The sequence below is a fragment of the Camellia sinensis genome, chromosome 5, assembly GCF_055761805.1.
Source record: "Camellia sinensis isolate YWXY chromosome 5, ASM5576180v1, whole genome shotgun sequence".
In the NCBI taxonomy this organism is placed as follows: Eukaryota; Viridiplantae; Streptophyta; class Magnoliopsida; order Ericales; family Theaceae; genus Camellia; species Camellia sinensis.
In genome coordinates this window covers 70,018,656-70,045,099 of record NC_138965.1, presented here as the reverse complement: position 1 = coordinate 70,045,099, position 26,444 = coordinate 70,018,656, and the positions used below count along the sequence as shown (strand labels likewise).

Sequence of the window (26,444 nt, the reverse complement as noted above, 5' to 3'; positions counted from 1 at the left end):
TGCAAGTTCCTACCACCTCTGCGACCCCCACTCCCTCCTATGAACCATGTAGCCATGCTAATTTTTTAAAACAAATGAATAATAATTTCGTAGGGCGAAATGAGTTGTAAGGTTGTGTCTTCACCTTGAGTTGTAAGGTTGTGTCTTCACCTTTACTCGTTTATATAGTTGATTATGAACGGATAAATGAGAATCCCACATATATGCATGCTGACTGGAAGGTAAATCAGTAGATTCACTGTTGCCATGTGACTTTCTAAATTGAGAATCCCACATATATCAATACGAGATGAGTTATCACTGTAACAAAAAAGTCGAGCAAAAAATGGAGAAAACCAAAGCATGTGGACCAAGTCACATCACTTCACAATCCATCTGCATATACGAACAAAATAAGGGCATGGTGACTGTAAGGTAATTCAGTGAATTCACTGTTGCCATGTGACTTTCTAAGTTGAGAATCCCACATATATCAATAATAGATGAGTTGTCACTGTAATAAAAAAAATCGAGCAACAAATCGAGGAAACCAAAGCCTGTGCACCAATTCACATGACAAAGACCATCCATCTGCATATAAGGACAAAATAAAGGCATGCTGTTGTTAACAGATGACAAAGAATCTCACATATATCAATAACAGATGCGTTGTAATAAAAAAAATCGAGCAAAAAATCGAGAAAACCAAAGACTCTGCACCAAGTCACATGACTTCACAATCCATCTGCATATACAGACAAAATAAAGGCAGGCTGACAATAAGGTAAATCAATGAATTCACTGTTGCCATGTGACTTTCTGAGTTGAGAATCCCACATATGTAAATAAGAGATGAGTTGTGACTGTAATAAACAAATCAATAAAACCGAAGACTGTGCACCAGGTCACATGACTTCACAATCTATCTGCATATACTGACAAGTCTCTCCACGATTTGACTACTCAATGTGTGAAAAAATGAAGGTCATGAAGCTTACGACCCGCTATTTGTATTTCATTGAAAAGTATGACTATTTTAATTGTTCTTGTCATTTGGGAAGCTATTCACCGACCTACCTGTTATGTTTTATGTGTTGTTGAAGGCGGTAGTTCGATTCACCGAGTTTAGTTTTTTGTCAACCCCTCATTCATTACCGGAGTCATAATTTTTACTGGACTTTCAATAATTGTAAGGTGACTCTTTCTTCTTTCCTGATGGAGATTGAAATTCGTTGTGATTTCATCCCTATTTCAGCAGCCCCAGTTAAGGGAACCTTTTCTCCGAGTTGCCTGATCTATTTTATGTGTTTTAAGTATTCACATAATTGAACATACATTAATCCATTAATTAATCCAGAACATTCATGAACAAATTGCAATTCAATAAAGAAAGTCATGAACTCATAAATGTGTACTTATAAATGTAGGTATTTCATAAACTTCAGGTGCATAACAAAAATACTTGAAATACATCCGTACGTTACACCAACAACAACGTTGTCTTACACTCCAGGAACGAACATATGAAAGATAACGGTGTTTGATTTCTTATTCATCATCTGACATGTAGTAGTCAGAGAGATATTTTTCATTGTTGAAGACATTATTTCGCTCAACCATTGTCAAATCTCTGTTGCTTGCTTCTGCCATTTCAGTGGCTAGCTGAAGCATGAAATGTCGACATCTCCGCATCAACATCCTGTTGTTCTCCTTCTTAATTCTGCTAACTGCTTTTTCATAGTCACTCACATTTCGTCTAGCCATGGTCAATGAACGACGATGAGGTACCGGTGCCCCAAAGTTACGTAGATCATTATACAATCCTTCTTGCTCCGTTACCCTGAACGCCCATTCTGCTCGGATACCAGCATAATAATCCTTCGGACTTGAGTACTTTTCGCTCTTGTAGTCATACATAAATGGAGGTAGCAGCCACACTTTCGGATTTCTTTGCTGGCGTGAACTTCCTGCACCTCTTGAAGACATTGTTAATAAAATTAAAAATAATAATAATAATAGTAATTGTATATCTATTACTATTGTTATGCCTTCAACAAACATCATACTGGGGTATTTATAGACATGATAGTGGTGCTAGGGCACTATGGAATAAGTGATACACGTGATATTATTTGATGTTGTTCATTTCATGTAATTTTGATTACCCGTGACTTTGTGTACCTGTGATGTAGTCACGGATGTGGTTGTAAGATAAAATAATAATTGTAGGCTATAGAATCACAATGCTATCCCTTCATATTCGAGCAGTGCGTTGTCAAATAAAACAAAATGCAGTGAGTTGTCACATCTGTACATGAAACTATTTTGTCATGCTTACTTTTGTAATACAATAAGTACTCACTTGGAATTGACGATTTCAGTACGTATAAGTGTTTTCGAGAAATTATAAATCAAATCGAAAAATGAAATTTTCTTTGTATTCAAGTAATATTGTTCATAAACTATCATTGTTTTTCTCACCAACATAACAAAATGGTCACCTGCTAGGTAAACACGATTGGAACGTTGGTGCCTATATTTTATCTTATTTTCAGTTAAAGAACTTCACAGTCATCCGATTTTTATTGTCATTACACAATCGTCCATCATATTTTTTTACCAACATAATAGCATTTCTGCTTCTTTTCACAGTCATAATAATGTGACTTAGATGAATTCTGAAATGTGCGGAAAAAACAAAGCATGTAAGTTGCACTGCAGAAGTCACATGCATCACGTAATGTCAAGAAACAAGTCACAACGTATACAAGCATGGCAAAGTAAGAAAGTCACATGCATTACTGCATCACTGCATAAAGTGACATGCAGCATTGCATCACTGCACAAAGTCACATGCCTCCTACGTACTGTGCCCATTGCAATTATGCACAAAGTCACAGGCATCGCTGCATCTTCGGCACAATAGCCGATGCTACAGGCCGTTGATTCGTTCATGACTGCACAAAGTCGAGTCCTGACAGCCGTATCCACTGGATAAGGTCAGTGGCATGCATGTGATCGAACAGGAAATTGCATACACACAGGTACCATGTGTGTATATGGTATAAATATCGTAGCATACCACAACAAAAGTTTTACAGCTATTTCTACCGATATGATCATGACATATACGGTGGTTGATCTATATTCAGCAATGGGTCGCTATTGGGTTGCAGATGGAGATGAATTTCAATACCCATTAAATCCAAATTTGCGTTACTCACGTGCCACCGTCAATACCATGAGAGCTGAGTGGGAATTTCGCAAAACTCGAGCAAACGTTCTCGTTGAGCTATGCCGTGAAGTTAATCTTAAATTTCCTCGCCGGTTAGCCATGCGTATGCCAACTGACACTCCACAGTTGTTGCAAAGGGCATTGCATCGTATCCGCGACGAGGTTAATCGCATGACACAACGTTTGCAGAGGTCTGAACTAATGAAGACCGCAAATGAGCGTGCCGAAGATGGGTTAATGGATGATGCACACCAGTACTACGCCTGGAGCATGGATGTTATGTATGAATCTGATATTGAGATGTCAGATGATGATGATAATGAATGAAATTGTTTGGATGAACGCCCAGGGCATTTCTGTAATGCATGCAATTTGTAATGCTTATCCATGACTTATCAATAAAACGAGATATTTCAATTATTTTTAGCCTTCAACGAACATTTTTTTTATAGCTTCTTTACACATTTTGTTCAAACCAAACGCGTTTGTAATTTATGTTCTCCTAAATTACGGATAATGAGAGAGGGGTAGAGATGTGAAACAGATTTGTGTGATTCATCAATATAAATAAGAATAAAAAATTGTGAAATGATAATTGCGAATAAATAAGTATGACACTTACATCAGCTGTACAAGTTTGACACATACAAACAAAAAAGAAAAATATAAAAAAACCTATATAGTCCATATCGCAACCGCTAATGCCCTAACCTGCCCCCAGTCCCACAACCCCGACCGTGGATCTCCCTCCTCGGTCTCCTACGGTAGACTCTCTGAATATCTGGCACTCTCTCCCCTGCATGCTGCCCTCCACTGACTGCCTGCGGAGCCTGTGAGTGTGAGTGTGACCCCCCCTCTCCTGCATCTGATGCCCCTGATCCTGCCTGTGCCTGTAGATCATATACTGCTGTGAGCTGTGAAACTCCCACTCCCTCGTCTGGTGCAACTGTATCACGATCTGCAGCTCGACCACGACCTCTGCCTCTGCCCGCACCCCGACCTCGGCCGCGACGTCCCCCACGACCATAACCTCTCCCTCGCGCTCTGGGGGGGGGCTCAATATGGCCCTCATCATCAATGTGTGAGATGTCAGTGAGAACTGCATCATGTGTACTCCTGGGCGCGGTCGAAGTAGTCCCCATAAAAGCAGGTGATAACTGGGTGGGTGGGGTAGCAACATCATGCATGAACGGGGGGGCGGTCGAAGTACTCCCCAGAAAAGTAGGATGTAACTGGGTGGGTGGGGTAATAACATCATGTATGAAGCGGGGCGGTGACCAATCAGGGTCAGGGTCAGCATGCTGGGTAAGATGTACGTGTGGGGAATATGGAGAAATGTATGGGGTATCATGTGGTGGGGTGCCTGAAGTCGAAGGACCTGCTGTGGCTGGCGCTGAACTGGAAGGCACTGACGTGGACGGGACTGATGTGTCTGGAGACTCTTATCTTTTCAACGTGAATGTTCTTTGTTGTCATTGCTCTATTGTCTTCATCTAAAAAACACATAACAAGAAGTATACATGTTGTCTTAATTCTTTCGAATTAGTGGCGAAAAATAAAATAGGTTGACAGATATTTAGTAGAGGGTGACGCGATTGATTTGGACAATATAAAATACAGGGTGCAAACATTGAGAGAGATTTTTTTAACCTGGTGATGTAATTGTTCAGATTTATGGAAAATATAAGTTAATTTGATTTGCTCCAACTTGTGCCATTACGGACCTTAATGACAAAGTTATTTCCTATGTGAACTAGTAACCCTCGTCCATTTTGTAGAGGGCATAGAGGCTTTCTTATAAAATTAAAACAACAAACTGATTTTGGATCATTTTGGATTGTTCTGAAAAGTAAGAAAAAAATTAAATTTATTTACTCCTTTTTTTTCTTACACATACAAAAACAACAAAATTATTACAGAGATAATTTATAATGGCCAAAAATTAGAGATAATTAAATTGAAGTTGGTGGTTAAATGTATGGACTACATTTTGGACAGTTATCCATGTGAATCTATCGGGCCATCCGTACCAATTATTTGGTATTACAAAATACATGCTTACCCATCAACGTGCCAATTTTTTTTTTTCCCTTCTTACGTACGAAATTGCTACGGACTATTAATTAAAATAATTTATTACTCTTTTCATGCATATATGTCTGCACACCTCTATGGACAGAATAATTATGATATTTGCTTCCGCCAACCCCTAATTTTGTAAATCTATTTAAGTGGCCTTCGGTAATCTTAGGATTACTGGCCGGTCATACCTATAGTAGCGAGTTTGGGTCGTGATAGAGTGGTATCAGAGCACGAGTTGATTATTTGAAGTGTTTCCATGTTGGATCATTTTGGATCGTTCTGAAAAGTAAGAAAACTTGATTTTGGATCATTTTGGATCGTTCTGAAAAGTAAGAAAAAAATTATATTTATTTACTCCTTTTTTTTCTTACACATACAAAAACAAAAAAATAATTACAGATAATTCAATTGAAGTTGGTGGTTAAATGTATGGACTACATTTTGGATAGTTATCCATGTGAATCTATCGGGCCATCCGTACCAATTATTTGGTATTACAAAACACATGTTTACCCATCAAAGTGCCAATTTTTTTTTTTTTTTCCCTTCTTACGTACGAAATTGCTATGGACTATTAATTAAAATAATTTATTACTCTTTTCATGCATATATTGTAACTACTCTAAAATAGCAGCCAAAGTAGATTTTCATTTTCAATGGTAGTGGACAATCACAAAGTGAAAAAGACGATAAGTCAGTTCGTTCAATACCCATTTCAAAAACTTTCTCAAATTTTCTTCAGTTTTATCATAAAATTTTAATTTGTACTAGAATACTATTATATGTATTACAAATTCAGCTCATTAAATGTTTTAATCATATTTTGGCTGCTTCACCCCAAATATGACCCCAAATATAGTGAAATAAACCAAACGAAATTAAACCAAATTTTTTTTTTTTAAATCAAATACAGTCAAATTTAAATATTTTCAGAAACCAATAAAAATATTTCTTTTCAATAAAATAGAGTCAAAATTAAATATTTTGATAAACCAATAAAAATATTTCTTTTTAATAAAATAGAGTCAAAATTAAATATTTTGAGAAACCAATAAAAATATTTCTTTTTAATAAAATATAGTCAAAATTAAATATATGAATTTCGGATTTTTTAATCGCAATTCTTAATTAAAAAAAATTACTTTTAAAACCCTAATTTCCTTTTAATTCCTCTTCACAAGAAAAAAAAAACAATTTCCAATTCAACAAATGTACGTTGGTTTATTCAATATTCAAAATATAGACATTTTCATTCACAAACAAAATTTAAAAATTCTAATTCCTGATTTGAAATTTAAAAATATAAACATTCAAAATATTCAAATTTATTCAATATTCAAAATATTTTTCTTTTGGGTCCAATGCCAGTGGTGCAATACATAGTAATTCATGGGTGGACATTGGAGATTCTTCTTTCTACTAATAAACCCACTTCGCAAAAGTATGAAACAAAGAACTAGCTTGTTGGTCAAGAGTCTTTTTATAGCTATTTTAGCCCAAACATGACATGCCAAACGAAACCTAAGATTCACAAAATTTAAATTTAGAAGGCATAACACTATTTACATACATCCTAAAATTATATATATTACAGCTAAATTAGCTAATTGCCCAATAGAAATCCAGTCTATGATTTTGCATAATGATGAGTAGCTCTTTCACTTGTTCATGAATTCCCTTCATTTGACTTGATTATGATTGTGTTTGAATCATAACTTTGAACACAGATTAAAAATAAAATAAAATAAGAAAAAAAAAAGAAAAGAAAATAAAATAAAATAAAAGAAAATAGAAGAACAAATTAGATTTTATTTTACTCACATTTTTCTTTCTCTTAATTCAAACTCAGTTTTAAGAGATTGATTGACTTGACAAATGAGACACTTTCTTAATCAAAGTTGTATTAGATTTATCATTGCAGAATTGATTGTAAAAAGAGAAAAAAATACTCTCTTTTTTTCTTTTTTTTCGGCTGAAGGTTAGATTTGATTTCAAGTTTTTGGTACACCTATTAAAAGACTTGTGAATTAAGTTAATGTGGTCATTTAATGTTGTACCCGAGCCTTGGATTTACCAAGAGAAATAAATAAATTCACCTCATTTTCTTTTTGTCAAGATAAAGAAACATAATCTTAGGGTGTTGTCATTTACTGCATTCCAACAAAAAAATCAAGATTGAGATCTGAGTCGATTTTTTGATATGAGTCGATTTTTTGACAAAAAGGGTTTGTTTGGATATGAGTCGATTTTTTTACTATTTAATTTGGGGCTAAAAAATGTCGTTAGTGATATGTTTTTTTGACTTTTATGAGAGAAAAAATAAAATATTTATGATTTAGATATAACATTTTGTCTTATATGAATAAAATAACTTATTTTATCTTATATGACTATTTCTTTGACTTGAAACCTTGAAATTTGTTTATGTTCATTTTATTTTTTATTTTATTTTTGGGTAGCCCTATTAATATTTTGGTTTTGTTGTAACGGTCCATGAAATTTTGGGATGATCAAATTATATTAAATCTAGCATTTAGTGAATCTTATCACGTTTTCAAGAGATGAGGATATGTAAAATATTTTGATCCTCCATGTAATTCTCTCTCCCTTAAATTAATCAGAGTATACATATGTGACAAAACTTTCCTATTTTTTTTTTTAAAATTTTAATTTAATTTGTTTTTTGGGGTAGGTCATCCATATGTGATCCTAACACATTCAAAACCCAATAAACAAAACCCCTAAATAGTCCCAAAGAAACATGGATCCTTTGTCTCTTGGGTATCACAATGCAGGTCTCGAGTCTTGACCTCTACAATTTCTCCCAAATTAATGACATTTACATGCTTTGATTTCTATTTTAACTATCTTCATTTGTATAGGAGAATGTAAAACATAAATATAAATAAATATGATGAAACTTAGATATTTTTGTACATAGACAAAAATGTTCTCACATTTGAAATAATGAAATTAACTAATTTATAAAAAAAAACATAACAAAATAAAATGATAGTATCCTCTTGAATAAAAAAACAAAAAACATTAATATTTCATTATAAATAAAATATAAATTTATAAATCATTTAAATAATATTACTTTCTTTATTTGGAAGCTCATTTAACTTGAAACAATTCTTTGAAATAGATTATTGAATTTCACTTACAATTAGATTTTAATCTATTAATTTTATAATATTAGAACCAAAAGAAAATAAAATCCATTCATGCTATAATATTACAAAAAAAATAAAGCATTTCAATTTATTCCAAAAAATAAAAAACCAAATAAATAAAAATACTTTATTTACAAATTATATAATGACAGTATATGTTTCAAATTAAAAATACTTTATTTTGATAAACCAATAAAAATTTCAGAAAAATTCAAAAACTAACCATGATTCCAAAAAATTCAATTTCATTTCAAAACCCTAACATTGACAGAAAAACCCTAACCCGTATGCCAAAAAATTCCAAACCCTAATTTCATAACCACAATGATAAAAACCCTAACACATTTAATAATTCACAAGTAAAACCCTAACATTGACAAAAAAATACAACACAAAACAAACACAAAAAGTAAATACATAAAATTAGGGTTAATGTCATACCACGGAGAGAGACAGACAGCAGAGACAGAGAGCGAGAGCGAGCTGAGATGGAGCGAGAGCAGAGAGAGAGAGAGCGAGCGAGAGCAGAGAGAGGGAGAGCGAGCGAGAGCAGAGAGCAGAGAGAGCCAAAAACCTAAGTCGTATGCAAATGAGGGGGGGTGAGGGGGGGGTTTGTTCGTATATATGAGGAGTTTGAAAACGCTGATACAAAAAGCGATTTCATTTAAATGAAATCGCTATTACAAATAGCGTTTTTTGGCAAAAAAAATTTGTACTGAAATCGCTATTAGAGATAGCGTTTTTTCCGGGGAAAATTTTTTCTTAAAATCGCTATTACGAATAGCGTTTTTATTTTAAAAAAAGCGCTGTTAGGAAAAGCGTTTTTAACAAACCCTAGAAGCGCTATTTGTAATAGCGACTTATTAATCAAAGTCGCTATTTGTAAACGCGATTTTACTGTTCACCTACTTTTACGCTCCTAACAGTGAAAGCGCGAATAGTAATAGCGTTTTAACCTAGTTTTGGAATTCCGTCAGAAGTTGGCCTAGTTTTGGAAATACGATACAAAAATGGCTTATATTGGGAAATGGCCCCTGCACTTTATCTTCTTCTTACTCCTACGACTTCTCGTTTCATAATTCCAAAATACATTTTTTTATATTAAAATTTGATTTTTTGATTTTAAAGTAATGTTTGTTTTGTGGAAAAAAATAATACAATATACCTTGTATATTTATATAACATCATTTTATTTCACCTATAATATTTTTTTATGAACTCTTATATTATATTCGGTTAATTAGAATGAGATGAAATAGAATGATTGTGTGCTTTTATTGCAACTTTAGATTTGTTTTAGCTGATGGGTATTTAATTCTACAAAAATTGAAGATACAATAGTCACAAGTTAAGAGTATAACAACCATACAAATAATCACTCTAATATCACTTCTTCTTCTTTTTTTTTTATAAAAAGGGATAAATTATAAATACACTCTTGAAATTTGCTTAAAACACGGCTTGCCCCTTGTGGTTTGCAAAATTACAAATACCTCCTTATTAGAATATTTTATTTAACAGAATTAATTGAAAAAATAAATTTTCTAAGTACTCTCATATACAATAATAAAATTACATAAATTATTATTGAAATAAATTTCTGACATTACTAAAAGCTTTTTACACTATAAAAAGAAAAAAAAAATTGCAATCAATCTGTTTGTTTCCAGTTTTTAGAATTCACTTTTCAGAAAATTCTACTTTTTTGTTTTCTGTATTTTTTTTGTTTTCACTGAATTTTTTTAATATTTTAAGCAATTTTTTAAAATTTTTAGACACACCTAACATAAATACACTTAGAAAGTATAATATTTGTGAAAAAAATCTTTAAAAAATTCACTAAGTACCAAAAAAAAAAAGTAGTACATTTTTGTATTTTTATGTATTTATTAATTTTTTAAAGTTTTTCACAAATAATTTACTATTTAGATATATCTAAGTAAGGTACATCTAAAAAAGTAAAAAAAAAAATTAAATTTAAAAAATATTCATTAAAAACAAAAAAAAAAATACAAAAAATAAAAAATTTAATTTTTAGAAAATTAAAACCAAACACATCGAATACTTTTTACACTATGAAATTACTTTCTGTCGATTTAGACCATAAGACACTACAGGAAATATATGATTTAACGGCGTTTATTTAACGGCGTTTTTTTAAACGCCACTACTTTTAATATTTAAAGGCGTTTTATAAACGTCACATTTTATTTTTATTAAAACGGTACCGTTTAATTAAAGGAGTCGTTTGAAAAGCGCCTTCAAATGTGTTACAGTGTCTCTCTCTCTCTTCAAACCCTCAAATCTCTCACAACTTATTTGAATCTGAGAAACCCTAGAGCCTCAGAGAAATCGGTCCCTCAAATCTCTCACTCGCTCTCTGTCTCTCTCTCTCTCTAAACCCTTCAGTTCCTTCAACTTGATTCAAACTTCTTCAGCTCGGTGATTCATCATTCGGTCAATCCAATCTCAGAATGATTTTGATTTCAAAGCTCCACCGCCACCGCCACCGCCATCACCATCTGCATCTGCATCTGCATCGTCTACTAACCATATGCACGATTTCGATTTCGATTTCAATCTAATCTCAGTTTCGTCGATTCTTCTCTCTCTCGATCTCTGTCTCTGTCTCCCTCTCTCTCGATCTCTCAATCTCTCTGGATCTCTCGCACAATTTTATTCTCTACGTACACATTATTTGTACTTTTTTTTGGAAATTTTTTTTCTCCTAAAATCTCTCTATACAAGTATATATATGAATTTATATATGTATCTCTATGTATTGATTGAATAATCATCCTTATCTGGACCTATTCCAGACAGTGGCTCGTTTTCACTATTCACTCCCATCAGGTTTCTTGTTAGAGAGATTGTTGTTCTGTAGTGTCCTTGAATGATTGATGTAAAATGCTATGCTAATTTTTTGTGTACCTTCTGCAGTTTTGCTAATAACATAAATCTATGTGGACCGGTTACTGGGAAACCCTGTCCTGGATCTCCACCATTTGCCCCTTCTCCATTTGTTCCACCATCAACAATCTCTTCTCCAAGTAATGTCTGTTATTGTGGCTGATACTGCTATTCATTGTTTGGCTCAATGAATTTTACTTTGGTTTTTCTTCCCATTTGGTCATCATGGACAAAGAAAACTTTTCTATGCTACTGTTATTTTCTGGAAGCAGTCTATTAACTGCACAGATCCATAATTAAGAATTTAGTTTGCCGGTGTTACCCCAAAAGTTGTGTGAGTTAATGCCTACTAGCTTTATTTGAAGTACCTAATAGTTAATAGGATTTAAAGTATGAGGTCCAATGTTTGGCTTGACTGGTAAGTTGAACCTTCTACCTCAAAGAATTCATTGCTTTCAATGTCTTATGAAAACTGATACTGCATTGACATTCTTACTTGATAAGGGAAAGGACAGCTTTTTTATTTTTATATTTGTAGTTTTCCTAACTTGATGTGAAATGTTAGTAGATAGCTATTTTAGATTAATTGCTTGACTCTGTGGCTGTTGATAAGTGTGTATTGAGATTGATTTGTTAGCTTTCTTAGTGAAGGGATTAGTTTTGTTGGTCATCCTGACAAAACCCGTAAACTTACTATCAAGAGGACCTTGACTTTTTGTTCTTGTTCTTGAACTAGGACAGCCCACGTTTATAGAAAATGAGTGTATGTGCCAGTGTCAGGTTTGGGAAAGTACATTTATATAATAATTACACCAGAAACTGGGGCATTTATGCTGTATGTGCCAGTGTAGAATCACGGGTAAAGATGCTTTCAGCTGCTGCTTTCTTCATCATCTGCCTCCTCTTTCTTCTTTTTTGTTGGTTTGAATTTTAAGGTGTTAAAATATATCAGTGCATTCTTTTAATTGGTTTGTATGAATTTGTGATAATCAATATATTATACATGGGTTCGTTTAATTGGATTGTCAAATCCCCTCTGGTTGGGCATCCAGCAATATTGACTTGTGATACACTGATACAGTATTGTTGTTCAAGCCTGCCATGGCTCTCATTATAATCAGAGAGTTGTGCTGTATGACAGAACAAGAACAAATAATCAATGCATTCTTTTTGATGCACCAGTGATATTATATCTCTGAACTGTGATACAAAATAGGACTTCTATTAGATTTTGCTGACTTCTGTCCAACATCAGCTTGAATTACACTACTACAGTCATGCTAGGCGGTTCTGGATTTAGAGTGAAGGCATATGGATGTCACTACCTAAGAAATTGTAACTATCACAAAATGTTGACTGATTGAATAGTTTAAAAAAAATGGACTTTGTAATCTAATGTAATAACAGGCTGGCTTACGCTATTGTCTCCCCTGTCCTAGAATTATGACCCAGTGATTTCTGTTTTGAGTTTTTATCCAAGCTTATTTGTTTTAACTTCTTTTTTTTTTTCACTGTTACATTGTTCATTTAATTTTATTTTTTTTTCATGGTTTTGCTCTCTCTATTTTTTTTCCCTTCTAGGTACCCAAAGGATGGGACAAGCTTTATGTCTCTTTTCTCTCCATAGAAACGGGGAAAGCTGTCAGCAAATCAGGGAAAGCATCAGTACGGAATGGGACGTGTCGATGGACAGAGACTTTGTCAGAGTCTGTCTGGATTTCACAGGATGAAGCTCCAAAGGAATTTGAGCAATACTTATTCAAGCTAGTCGTTTCGATGGTTGATGCCTATGTTGATTACCATTGTGTCTTTCAATATCGTTTTAATTAAGATTTGACAAGCTGTGTGCCAACCATCATTTTTTCTCACTGGGTTCCTCTTCATGGTCTTAGCAATTGATAACATCAAAAGCATAACGGTTGGATTTTTGTATGAGGAAGTTTGATGCTTTTTTACTTTTCACAAAATCTTTTGTAGCTTAATTTCGATACTATATTCTTTTCTTCTCCTTCATTTTTTTTTTCCATTTATTTTATGGAACTATTTGTCAATTCACCACATTGGTTTTCTAGGTGCACTGTGGAATGAGGGGCAGTCTTCAACCTCCTTGTAATGCTGTTGGTTTTATTTAGCATGCTTTTGCAGCCTAAATTGCTTCTCAAGTGTATTTATTAAATTCGATACATGTCAAGGTGCAATCACATGATCGATCTTTTGTTGATTTGTGTTATATTACTACAATTTGTTGCTTGCCTACATTTTGTAGGGCCACAGGCAAAGGGTATTTTGGTGGTCCATATCATCCTTCCCTCTACTAATTTCAGGCTATGTTTTAAAGGTGTTAGGTATGCTGTCTAACTTTAGCATCTGATTTGCAATCCTAATACTTTAAGTACTCCATTGTTCTCCTCTAACTGCAAGGTATGCTTGATTCTTCCAGGTATTTCTTTTTCTAAACCACTTTACACTTTGAGCTATATGTGCATTACTGCAGGAGCATCAGGATTCCTCTTAACCATCATCTTTTACATAGTAAGTCGATTCTATGTTCATTTATATACATATATTATATTTGTATTTGTAATTATATATATATATATATATATTCAGCGGATGGGAATGAATGCTCTCATTATTTATGCTTTGGGTGCTTGTGACCTCTTTCCGGCAGCTTTGTAAGGTTTCTATTGGCATTCACCAGAAAACAATCTTTTAATCATATTTTGGAGCAGTGTGGCAGGTCTGTAAATCTCCTTTGTTAGAAAAATATTCTTCAGTGCTTAGTGCAATGACTGAGATGAGTTTCTTCATTTATTTATTGGTTGTTGTCCCTTGTTATTTGTTTATTTTTTAAATTAATTCCTTGCTGTCTATGCTCATGGGGCCACCTTTTTTTTTTTTTGGGGGGGGGGGGTGACCTTCATATTAATATTCTTTGGTTGTCTTTGTACCCAAGAAAAAGGAAAAAAAAAATTTTAATTGTTGTCACATGTTGAGTGCATTCTTCTCTTTTCCCTAAATTTTCGTGCCTCCTCATTTTCATCTCCTTCATTAAAACAGCTATTTCTTATCTTTCTCTGCTGGCAAAAAAAATAATTTTATTCTGTACCAGAAAAGAAAAGGAAAGAAAAAATAAAATCATTTGTCAGTTTGATCTATTGCTCTTGTGGGTCTGCGTAACTGATTAGAAATTTCAGTCACCAGTTTGATTTATTGCTCACGGGGAAGCACAGATGATATCTAATAATGTGTAATAACTCTTTGTTCCTTGTTTTGTTGCCTTTTTTAAGACCATTTCGACTGGGTAGTTGGTTCTTACTGGGGGCTCTGTTTTTCATTGCTTGTGTAGATGGCAATCCGCGCTGATTTGATGGATGCTCATTTGTATGCGTACAAGAGGTTTGAGGTTTTGTTCTTTTCTTCAAAGTGATCTTTTAATTCATTCATTCTAAAATCTATCTATTATTTACTCAAGTTTGCTTGTTTCTCTAAAAGGTCTGTTCTGCAAGAAATACTTGATCAAAAAGAAACTTTTCAAAGCTTAAGACAGGACTTGAACTTTATCTTTTCTTTGATCAATGCCACCAATTTACATCGTTTGGAAGTGAACATCAACAATTTTGGCTGCAAGTTTCCAGAATACATCGGTAATCTCTCAAGAAACCTTGAATATTTGAATCTAGACCACAATCATATATTCGAAAGCATTCCACCCGGGATTGTACACAGGGAATACTAGTCATTTAGTATCACCAAGTCTGATAGGTTGCTTTTTTTTTCGTCAATATAATGAGGTTTTGTATAGATAACATCACCTTACTGTATTTTTCCTTTATTTTTATTTATTTTTTATTTTCATCTCTCTTTTGGGTAGGTTAAGTGTTTTATACTATTGTTGCAGTTAATTTTATACTTCTTTTCACTATTATTTTGTTATAGGTTAAGGTATGATTTTGTTTTGTACACAGGGATTCTACTATTGTTGCAGTTAATTTTATACTTCTTTTCACTATTATTTTGTTATAGGTCTTTTTTCTGTTCATGTTTTGCATGGTACAAACTTTAGTTGAAGAAGTTTGAATTAGTGATGTTTTCTTGTATCAAAAAAGAATCTTGTGTCTTAACTTGTGCTATATCTTGATATGTTTCTTTCATGTAGACGGTTGGAGCTGAAGCATTGAGGATTGGTGTAAATGGGCCATGGGTCACTAAATCATACCTTGAAATGATTCTTGAAAGTAGAGGTTGAGAAACGGCATAATTTCGTTATTGTTTTTACCCCATCTGTATTCCATACAATTGTTTGGTTCCTTTTGCCTTTCGTCTTTCATATCAGTTATTCTCTTTTCAATTAATCCCCATCTGTATTCCATACAATTGTTTGGTTCCTTTTGCCTTTCGTCTTTCATATCAGTTATTCTCTTTTCATATCAGTTATTGGTATGTTTTCTCAACCAGTAGAAAGTAAAATTTCTCATGCCAGCATTATTGTTAAGTGAACTTTGCCTTGGGTGTGTTATCTATTCTTCATTTATCTTGACTCCTTTCATGAAACAGCTACAGATCCTTCTTCTTTCAGGGATAGCCTGCAGCTTGTTCCAATGCCTGATTCATATGACTTGGATAGGGGATTGCTTCTTGCTGTTCAAGCAATACAGGTAACGGTTATTAGATAAGTAGGGAGGAAAACTTTTAGACTTTGGAGCTTCAAGTCTATGGGAGTCTTTTGTCTTTTAGTCAGATCCAAACTTCAGGACTGTCTTTTATTTCAGGCTTTGTTGGAGAATAAAGGTCTTCCAGTTATAGTTGGAATTGGTAATCTCTCTCTCTCTCTCTCTCTCTCTCAAACTGGTCTGAATGCGATTGCCAAAAAAGCCGACTGTTTTTGACTTTTTAGCTAAGACTTGAGAAGAAAAATTATATAGTGCTCTTGGGACAAATATATATGGTGTCCTAATTTGTTTTACTAGATTAAAATAAGGGGGAATTACTTGACAGTGGGGTAGAGAAAAAAAAATTGCAAAAATATGAAAGGTGAATCTGTGGTAGGGTGCAAGCGAAAAACTGTGGAGGTGCAAACTTGCACCCCTCTATATTTGTGTATTTTCTTTTTATCTATCTAACTGTTAAGTAATTCCCCTCTATATTTGGGTTGGGGAGCCTCAGGTTTATCTACACTTGATACTATTTGGTATTTACAATCCCAATTAGTTACATATGTTTAATGGTTGGTTTGTTACTTCTTTTTTTTTTTCTTTTTTTTTTTTTTATCACTTTTTTGAATTTGCAGTCACTTCTGATACAAGGAAAAGGACAGTTCAATTGCTCTACTCCTGGTATACAAGCCGATCTTTGTAATGCTACAAATCCTGAATGCTCTCCTTATGTTCTCAGGGTTATTCCTGGAAAAACATACTGACTACGGATTGGTAGCTTAACTGCTTTAGCAGCTCTCAGTTTCGAAATAGAGGTAATTTATTTTTTTAACATAGATTTGAACAACCACATTCTAAACCATTTCTTTTTTGCCGATCTTTGTTTCCTTGTTTTGCAATATCATAGATTTGACTTCTTTTTTATATTTTTGGCAGGCCACACCTTTACTTCTGACAGTGGCAGTTGTTGAGCTCAGTGATATTGCATTCACAGTGGGTTCCCTTTGTCCCTGTCCATGTTAGGTGTATACATTCAAAGAGCTTGAGGATTTTGTAGTTAGTATTTTAGTGATAATTTGATGCCCATTTTCGGATTGACTCTATACCAGCAGTTTTTGGTGTTACTCGAGACCCTTCCGTAGTTTTCACATCTAATTTCTTTGCCATCTTAGGTAACTCTTGGTCTTCATTCTTCTGATATCTCTCAAAAGTAATTATAACTCTTGCGTGTACACCACTTAGCTACTTTCTACCTGTGAGCATGCTTTACTTTTGACATTATTCTACAAAATCTGGAAACCTTTTGAAACTGGTTTTTTCAATTCTATTTCACCAATTTATATTTATTTGCTTTTGTCTTCAATTATATGTTACTATTGGGGAAAACATGTTTGTTATTTTCTTGTTTTCGGTGATAAATGTGGTTACTTGCATGTATGTAAATAAATATATCTGTTAAGACCTTAAGTGAGGTAACTAGTGTTCAAAGGGTGTTGTCTATTTAATTGCAGTAGATGTCTGTAGAACCTGCTGGTACACTTCAGAAATGTGTGATCTTTTCTTTTAGTGGGCTTGAAATTTATTTTGCTAGTTTTTTCTTTTGTTCATGCGATGACAGATGGCTTGTTAAGCTTTTTGTAGCAAGCTATGCTATTACGTATGAGTGGCTATGTAGTGTCAGTGTCAATGTATTGCTTCTTATCAGTCCCTACCTCTCATGAGGGAAATTATTCAGCTTCTCTTATTTTCTTTTCTACGCCCTTGAATTGTCAGAGCAGAAATTGAAGGACTGAGGAGAGTTATATAGATAAATAACAAAATTATATCTTCACTTCAGCTTCATTATACAATACAATATGCTCGACCTATGTTACCTGGAACACAATCATTTCTGTACAAGGACTGGGAACCATAACACAATACACTACATGCTTTAAAATATGGTACAATAGATAAATCTGTTTGGTTGCTACCTCCTTGAACAAGACTGAAGATCTGCAAACCGTTGCCACTCCCCCCTTCTTCCTTTCCTCATGTGCGACTCTCTCTCTCGCTCTCTCTCTCTCTCGTGGGGTTGAAGAGCGAGAAGAAAGAATGATGATGACCGGATTGCACACTGTTGCTGATGTTTTTTGCATTGGGTGGGATCAATTTTGGGATGGAAATACGTAAGAGCATAAGGCAGAGTTCTTGAGATTATGGTTTACACGTGTTTAGTTGACTGTGGTGCTTAATTAATTTAGGTTTTTATTTTCAGGAGACTGCCCATGAAAAGAGCCAAAAGTACAAGGAATGAAAATCTGTCATCATAAGGCAGAGTTCTTTTGAACTTTTCAACAAATGGTTGGTTGGGCCCATATAAGATAATTGTGGCATTTTCTCAGAATGATGCTTGTCCTTCAGCTTTTCAACATTTCTCTTAACCTTATTTGCCCATCCACACCGTGTTATCTGATTGTTAAATAAGTATTTTATTTATTTATTATTATTATTATTTTTAAAACTCTGTTTGTGCTTGTGTGCATGTTTGTGTGGCTCAGGAAAAAAATTGCAGAAAGGGAAGGTTTTCCCCTTCTAAACTGAAAGGAAAACGTGTTATTGAACTTGGGGCAGGATGTGGAGTGGCTGGTTTTGGTGAGTGTCTTCTGTTTTTGCATAATTTCTGATATGAATGTTATGTAGGGATGGCTCTAGTTTACTGTGATCTATTGCGAGGGGAATAGCTTAGTGTTTAGTGGTGTGGTTTTCAGGCATGGCATTGCTAGGATGCGACGTAGTCTCCACAAACCAAACTGAGGTTTTGCCATTGCTAATGAGAAATTGTGAGCGTAATGCATCAAGGATCATGCAAATGAATCCTGGTTCAGGTGTGCTTACAAGTTTCTGGTCTTTCCTTTTTCCTTACTTCTCTCTGAATTCAATTTCTTATCTAAATGACCATCATATATAATTGGTGTTCAACTGATATCGGCAAAGTTGTCAAATGTCATTGCTTTCTTACCTACTGTGGTAAAAAAAAATTTACCGTTCTCTTACGTGAAAATTTTGTTTCATGTAGATTCCTTTGGTTCCATCCAGGTTGCAGAGTTGAGCTGGGGTAATGTGGATCAAATAAAGGCTGTTGATCCACCGTTTGACTACATCATTGGCACTGATGTTGTAAGTTTCGTTAAATAGGATTTGCTTATGCTTTTGTCATATCCTTTGCAGATGTCGAAATTAAGTCATTCAGACTTCAAATTTCTTAACGTAGGTTAGATAAATGAATGTATTACATGTTTGCATTATTCATCAATAACATTTCAACTAAGCAAAAGGATTTCAAAATTTTGTACTAGGTTTATGCAGAGCATCTCTTGGAACCACTTTTGCAGACAATGGTTGCGTTGTCCGGACCAAAAACCACTATTCTGGTAACTGTTCTCCAGCTACAAGTACCTTTTTGCTTCTTAATCTTTTTATCTGTTTCAAAACCATTTAACAGCTGAACTCATTTGTTTAGCCAAATTTTCATGTAGTTGGGGTACGAGATTCGTTCTACAAATTTGTTTAGCCAAATTATTTGTTTCAAAACCATTTAACAGCTGAACTCATTTGTTTAACAGCGAAGTCTATAAATTGAATAGAATGTTTTGTGGGACGTAATAGATACTAATATAAGTTGCAACATGAAAAGAGATAAAATAAAGTACGTTTAGAACCTGTACGTAACACATTTGTTATAATTTCTTCTAAAAAGCTCTTCCATGCCTTTGCTTTATGGAGAAATCTACACAACTTTGATATCACAATATCAACTGGGTTAATTAATTAGACCGGCTAATAAATTGTTTTAATCGTGTGGTTGTAGGTTCAGTATCTTAGCAGCAGCAGCAGCAGCAATGGAGGTCAAATTGGAGCCACCACCGAAGGCAATCACCTCTCCCTGTCAATGAGCAACAATCAGCAAAGGCCGTTCATCAATCCTCCGCAACTGTTTGCAACTGCTGCAGCATCATCAGGATTCCCACAGCAGATAACTACCCGACCCCAAAATTGGCTACACCAGAAAAATTGATTTTACTCTCTGATGAGACCCTCTTGACCCAACTTTTTGTTTTTTGTTTTTTGTTTTTTAAATCTTTATGTAACAAGGCCTTTGGAGTTTGTAAGCATGTAAAGATTAATGCTTTGAGCTTATATTTCTTCATTTGTGTGTTTCTAAAACCGTACATATGCATTATTATTTAGGCTGCCTTCTTATTTATTATTACATCAATAGGTCCTTGTTCATATTAAATTTAAAATTTAAGAAAATTAAAAAAAGGGGATATCACGGCGTTTCTGAAAACGCCACCTAAAACTCTAAAAAGCTAACAGTAAGTTTTTTAAAAAGATATGGCGGCGTTTTGAAAACGTCGTTAAAATGATAGTGACGTTATAGTAGCTTTGGTGGGATATTTCGCGGCGTTTTTAAAAACGCCGCCTATAGTCATATAACGACGTTTTTTTAAACGTCATAAAGCTATAGCGACGGCCGCAGCATCGGCGTTTGACATTAAACGTCACAAAAAGAATTAACGACGTTTGTTGTACCTATAGCGGCGTTTTGTAAACGCCGCTAAAAGCAGATTTTCCAGCAGTGAGAGATTATATGACCACACCTATTATTATTTTTATTATTATTATTTGTATTATTAGTGCATGATATTTGGCACACTCTTGGTCACTTGTACGAAGTTGTTAAGATAAATTTTAAAGGTTCATGAAGGTTAAGTGGCAATATAAAAAAATAAAAGTTATACGAGTGGTTGGGTGATAGTAGAAGTTTTTTCCTATATATATATATATTGTGTAAATTGCCATTGATGGCTTTATTATAATGATTCCAACAAATGAAATATATGACTTGATTTTCATTTCCTTTTTATTCTAGGAGTACATTTAACCTACATATGAGTAGTTTTAATTTTCCTTTCTATCCTAGGAGTACATTTAACCTACATACGAGTAGTTTTAATGTACTTTACTTATAATTTGATTGTTCATTTATTCATTATACTTCCCCTTCTTTTTCTCTCTATCTCTTTTTTAGTTTATGTTTGCATTGTTTGAACAATTTTCTGTATAGAGAAAAGAAACTGAAATAACAAAAATAAATTACTTATAGAAATATTCTTGTATCGGAAATTAGAACAGCAACCTTTGATCAAGTCGAGTGTGTGACACTTTGTCCTTAAGACAGATTCACTGCCACACAGGTGCTTACGGGGTATAGGCGTCTATCTCCCAAGATACAATGATCAAAAAACACAAATTGTAGCAGCACTACAAACAATCTACCAAGCAAATCAAACCTGTGTACTGCAACTCTCTGAAATCTCTATGAACTAATATAAAGAATATATGCAAGAAAGGAGAAAAATGAAAGCACAAATGAATTAATTGGATGATAGAAACTGCTGGGAAGGGTTTGTATTTATAGGCAGTGAGGTGCCTGTTTGGAAGGTCCGGACATGTCCGAATTTGAACTGAACAAGTTCGAATTTGAACTGGTGCAAGATTAAATCTGTTGAAACAGTTTGAATCTGCTGGGAAAAAGAAGAGAATTTCGGATTGGTGTGAAAGGTCACATTGGTTGGAGTTTGAATTTTCAATTTTAAATTTAAAAGAAAATTTCGGTCAGAAATTTTGAAAAAAATTTAAATGAATTTTGTCCTAAAAATTAAAGTTAGAACCCGACTTGAGCCACGCACATGTGCCCGACACGGCTCGGCCAGCTGCCGGCAACAATGAGCGTATGGTGGTTTGGGCCAAAGCCTACTGTATCTATAACTCTCCTCCTTACAAAACTTGGAGTGCCCCTTGGGGCTCAACCCAAGTAAGTTAACCTAAAGCTTATGTATTCACAGAAGCTCTCTTAAAGTTTCAATGTGGGACAGCCAATTTAAGGAAACCCACATTTGACTCTTTAACTTCCCATTTCACGAACCCAAAAATTGTTGAAAAATAATGACTTTTCGGCAACTTTAATTCGAAATTAAAGTGGGATCCAACTGCCGGTTGGGGTGGGTCTGAGTGGTTTGGTATTATCTTAAGTGAGAAGATTGTAATACAAAAATAATGAGTCGAAACCATTGAGTTGTGAATGAGAATTGTCTCATAAAGTGGGCATCAATTAAAATGGGATCCAACTGCCGGTTGGGATGGGTCTGAGTGGTTTTGTATTATCTTAAGTGAGAAGATTGCAATACAAAAATAATGAACCGAAACCATTGAGTTGTAAATAAGAGTGTCTCATAAAGTGGGTATCAATAGAAGTTGGGCTTGGGCCTAGGCTTGGACTTGAACTTAGTTTTAGTCTTGGTCTAGATTAGCCTAGGCTTGTGTATGCATGTGTTGGACTTAGTCTTGGGCATGGGTTATGTGCTATGCTGGACTGGGCTTGTCTTGTGCATATGTTTTAGGCTGAGTGTGGATCGGGTTGTGACCCAATATCCGTATCCATTTTGTGACCCATCTAGTTGGATTATTTAAATAGCATTATATATATATATATATATATTTATTCAACCTTTGTAACTCTCATCTTTTGATGATAGAGTTGATGATCATTATGCATATGAGAGTTTTGCACCTTTGTATCTTTAGGCCTGAAGGCTAGAGTTGATGGCTATTGATGCTAGGTTTTATGGTTGCCTTCATGGCTAAGTCCTCTTCCCTACAAGTATAAAAAAGGCCTTTTCCCTCCAACTTAGAAGAAGAGTTTAAGATAGATTTTTGATGGAAAATGGAGATGTTGTTTTGAAATAAAAAAAAGTTTGAGATGTTTTTTACACCAAAGAAAAATTTTCTACCTTCTTTTGCTAGTCTTTTCTTTGGTTCTTGTTAGAGAGAGTGCAACCATTATCAAGTTCGTCGAAACTATTCAGAAGATGCTTCTGCATTATTTGGTTTTGACCATCGTATCCTTGGGAGACAGACACTAGCGTACCTTCAGCATCCATCGGGAGGCGGTGAATCTGTTTTAAGGACATTGTGATATCACACAGGTTTCGGTTTGCTTCCTTTTACAAGTTTTATTTTATTATGAATTTCTGTAAATTCCAGCATATTCTTGTTTATGAAATTCCAATTGTTTGTTCCATATGAATCTATTTGTTTTATGTTATCACACAATTCATATATCAAAAACGACGCCAACTTTCCATTAACTTATAAATGATTTTGACGAATCGTTTTTACCGTGTGACTTGTTATGCGGCAAGAAACACGTTATCTCTTGGACTCATCCCAAAAGACGTGTGGGCTCTATTTAAATTTGGACTCAAAGTTGGCTCAAAATAAGCCTATAAAACAAAATTTTCAACATGTATTGCTATTATTTTTATTCCAAGAAAGTTCTTAAAATTTTCAAAATATAGAATATCAACACAATTACTTGATCATTGTATTATTTGATGAAATTTATGTTAAGACTATGTAGATTTAAGCCTAATGAAAAAATTTCCTAACAAAGACATAGGTATAAAATAAATGAACTCGATCAACAATGACATTGCGATAAAAGAATAAAAATAAAAAACAGAGATGGGTCCTATGTCATGATTAGTTTCTAAGTAGAAGAAATGGGGATAAACTAATTACAAATAGTGCTACAATTACATAATTACACCGCACTTATTCAAATTTAAATTCACATAAAAACTTTAGGGAGAGGCTTCTCAGTACTGTTGTATCTGTGAGATCCACCACGGGTCCTAATTCGATGATTTGAACATGTAATACTCGTCGAATATTTTATGTTTATAAAAAATCATATTGATCGGATATCGATAATTCTTTGATTGGAACACATTTTTTTGTCAATGATAAATATTATTTTTAAAATAAATTATTAACAAATTATGGCATAAAAGTGGGATTGGGTTGTTGGAATTTTTTTGTTTTTGAATAAAAGTGGGATATGATGATAATGATGGAGGTGCTCTGAGAGTGGAAAAAAATATTGTTTGAAAAATAAGAAAAAATTTTAATGATAGATTTTGCAAATTATTATTAGTATTGAAAAAGTATTTAAAAAGTGTATTAAAATAATTTAAAATATTTTAAAATATGTAAAACAAATTATTAAAATTATAAATATTTTGACAGAGGTTTGTTGACAGCCATAACAATAATATGAGAAAAAAAAAGTCAAAATAAGAAAGAGATGAAAAGTCTTGAAATTTAGGGCCATTTGGGAACATGCCAAAAAAGTTAAAAATCAGCATTTGATTCATTTTGAATTATATCATTTCTCACATAAAAAAATTTAAAAAATCAAAAAAATAAGTTTTTAATTATCTTCCCAAACACGCCTCTTAATGGAATGAATGAAATTGATAGTAAATGAGTGAGGGATAAGGATAATATGTAGTCGCCAATTAGATGGCGCCACATGGAAGCACAAGATTTCTTTACAGATAGGTTTGGTCCAAGTAAATCAATTTTAAAGAAGTAAAATGTTTGGGTGCACTAATTAAGTATTATTAATTTATTTTTAATGATATGAGATGGACCATATAAAGGGGTAGACTCACACTCTTTTTTTTATCTATCTCTATTCTCTATTCTCTCTCTCTTACACGCGCGCGCGACATTAGGATAGATTAAGAGTGCTATATTGGTAGGATATAACACGGTTATTTAAAAAAAAATGATATACAAACCAATTTTGTAGACTTGTTTTTTAGATTTAATAATGCATAAATGATATAATTAGTTGATAATTAGAAAAAAATATTAGAGATTGTAACGCCCTCAAAATGATAGATAAAACCCATCTCATTAGACATGCATTGATATAAAATAAGCTAACCATTTCTATTTATCAGAGTAATTCTACAACTGTATTACATGTTAACAACAAAAGCAAATGCCCTAAGGGCTTACAGCTTTCCAAGTTAACACTTGGTTACAAAAAGAAGAGTACTAACTCAATACATATTAAGCCCTTGGCTTGAATTTACATGTAATATATCAAAATAAATAAAAGAAGAGTCTTCAACTCTCATCAACATCCAAGCTATGTCCTTGGAGGTGGCATACTACCTGTACCTGAAAATAATGTCCCATAAAGGGTGAGCCAACGCCCAGTAGAGATATGCTAAACACAGTATGAGCAATAACTAAGACATTAGCAATTGATAAATGTTCAGTTTCCATAAACCAATTCATAACTCAGTCTCATTTCATTTCAGTTTCCATTTCTTATCAATTTCACAATTCACATCAACGGCTCAGAACCTGGCCAATCCTTTATATGAGACAATGACTCATATTAAACATTTCCCATTTTTCAATAGATGAACATATTAGTTGTATCAACATTTCAACAGATAAGCATACAAGCTGTATCCACATTTCAACAGATATGCATATTAGCTATATCAACACTTCCAATGACAAGCATATGAGCTGTATCAACACTTCCAATGACAAGCATATGAGTTGTATCAACACATTATCTGACAAGCATATGAGCTGTATCAGTGGAGTCCATCCCCTATCTCCTCCGAAACAACATCCGGTTTAGAGGTCCATCCCCTATCTTCCCCTAAACCGTGGAGTACATCCCCTATGTCCTCCCAAACAACATCCGGTTTAGAGGTCCATCCCCTATCTTTCCCTAAACCGTGGAGTACATCCCCTATCTCCTCCCACACACACAATGTATATACATAAAAGGTCATATACACAATCAATCAATACATAACGTTAATGTATTCTATCAACCGTCATACTCTATGACATAACCAATTGATTAGTTTTAGTTTGCCTAATCATCATACATTGTCTACAACAATCAAAACTACCCTCCACCGGTAGCCCAAGCAATTATTTCTAAACAGATAATAAAAGCTTCAACAGATAAAAATATCAATGTTTTCAAAAGTGAGCGATTTATAAATCCAACTCCATCATTTCACAACATAATGAGCCAATTTCATTATTTCCAACTCAATTCCGTAAGTCCACAAATTTCCCCAAATTAATTATACTAATTAATTTATTCAACCAAATTAGGGTTTTCTACCCCATTTCTCAATATTGACCCAATGGTCTAAATATCAACAACCAACATCAATAACACCATTTGAAATCCAAAATACATATTATGAGCCCAAAATCACAAAACCCTCTTTAACACATTTTGAAACCCTAAGTTCCAAAATTTCCCAAATTCAATACTTTATCAAAACAACTAAAAATCTAGGTCAAAGACCATAAGAGTGAGTAGGAACCCCAACCTCAAAGATGAGACCCAAAGATGAAGATGGTGAAAACGAAGTTGCTCCAAACCACGAGTTCCTCAGATCAAAAGATAGCCCTCGATAATCAACAACCTTTTTGTAAAGACCAAAGTTGAGGAAAACACCCTAGCTA

The 26,444-nt window shown here is 33.9% G+C and overlaps 2 protein-coding genes across 15 annotated transcripts; both read left to right on the top strand.

Annotated features, from left to right (window-relative positions):
* Window positions 1-12,943: 12,943 nt before the first annotated feature.
* On the top strand, window positions 12,944-15,698 carry LOC145790122 (uncharacterized). Of its 8 annotated transcripts, none has more exons than XR_014328770.1 (7): window positions 12,944-13,491; window positions 13,649-13,727; window positions 13,823-13,914; window positions 14,580-14,632; window positions 14,732-14,788; window positions 14,878-15,029; window positions 15,542-15,698. XR_014328770.1 is itself a non-coding variant. In XM_082867956.1 (7 exons), the coding sequence occupies exons 2-7, from the start codon at window positions 13,567-13,569 to the stop codon at window positions 15,553-15,555; spliced, it is 387 nt and encodes a 128-aa protein (XP_082724082.1). In that variant the 5' UTR covers window positions 12,947-13,161; window positions 13,455-13,566; the 3' UTR covers window positions 15,556-15,650. The 8 variants fall into 8 exon arrangements, 3 of the variants coding, with proteins under 3 accessions (XP_082724082.1, XP_082724080.1, XP_082724081.1); XR_014328769.1 differs by lacking the exon at window positions 14,580-14,632 and adding an exon at window positions 13,993-14,122; XR_014328766.1 differs by lacking the exon at window positions 14,580-14,632 and adding an exon at window positions 13,993-14,122 and having other exon boundaries at window positions 12,945-13,491; window positions 14,732-14,781; window positions 15,542-15,680.
* A 240-nt stretch (window positions 15,699-15,938) lies between these two features.
* Window positions 15,939-20,289, top strand: LOC145790687 (uncharacterized). Of its 7 annotated transcripts, none has more exons than XM_082869058.1 (11): window positions 15,939-16,040; window positions 16,155-16,197; window positions 16,777-16,852; window positions 16,974-17,209; window positions 17,875-18,205; window positions 18,295-18,380; window positions 18,578-18,671; window positions 18,788-18,904; window positions 19,096-19,196; window positions 19,376-19,450; window positions 19,888-20,289. In XM_082869058.1, exons 6-11 carry the CDS (start codon window positions 18,378-18,380, stop codon window positions 20,092-20,094), a joined length of 597 nt encoding a protein of 198 aa, XP_082725184.1. In that variant the 5' UTR covers window positions 15,939-16,040; window positions 16,155-16,197; window positions 16,777-16,852; window positions 16,974-17,209; window positions 17,875-18,205; window positions 18,295-18,377; the 3' UTR covers window positions 20,095-20,289. The 7 variants fall into 7 exon arrangements, with proteins under 7 accessions (XP_082725184.1, XP_082725182.1, XP_082725183.1 ...); XM_082869056.1 differs by having other exon boundaries at window positions 17,816-18,205; XM_082869057.1 differs by having other exon boundaries at window positions 17,811-18,205.
* Window positions 20,290-26,444: the final 6,155 nt, after the last annotated feature.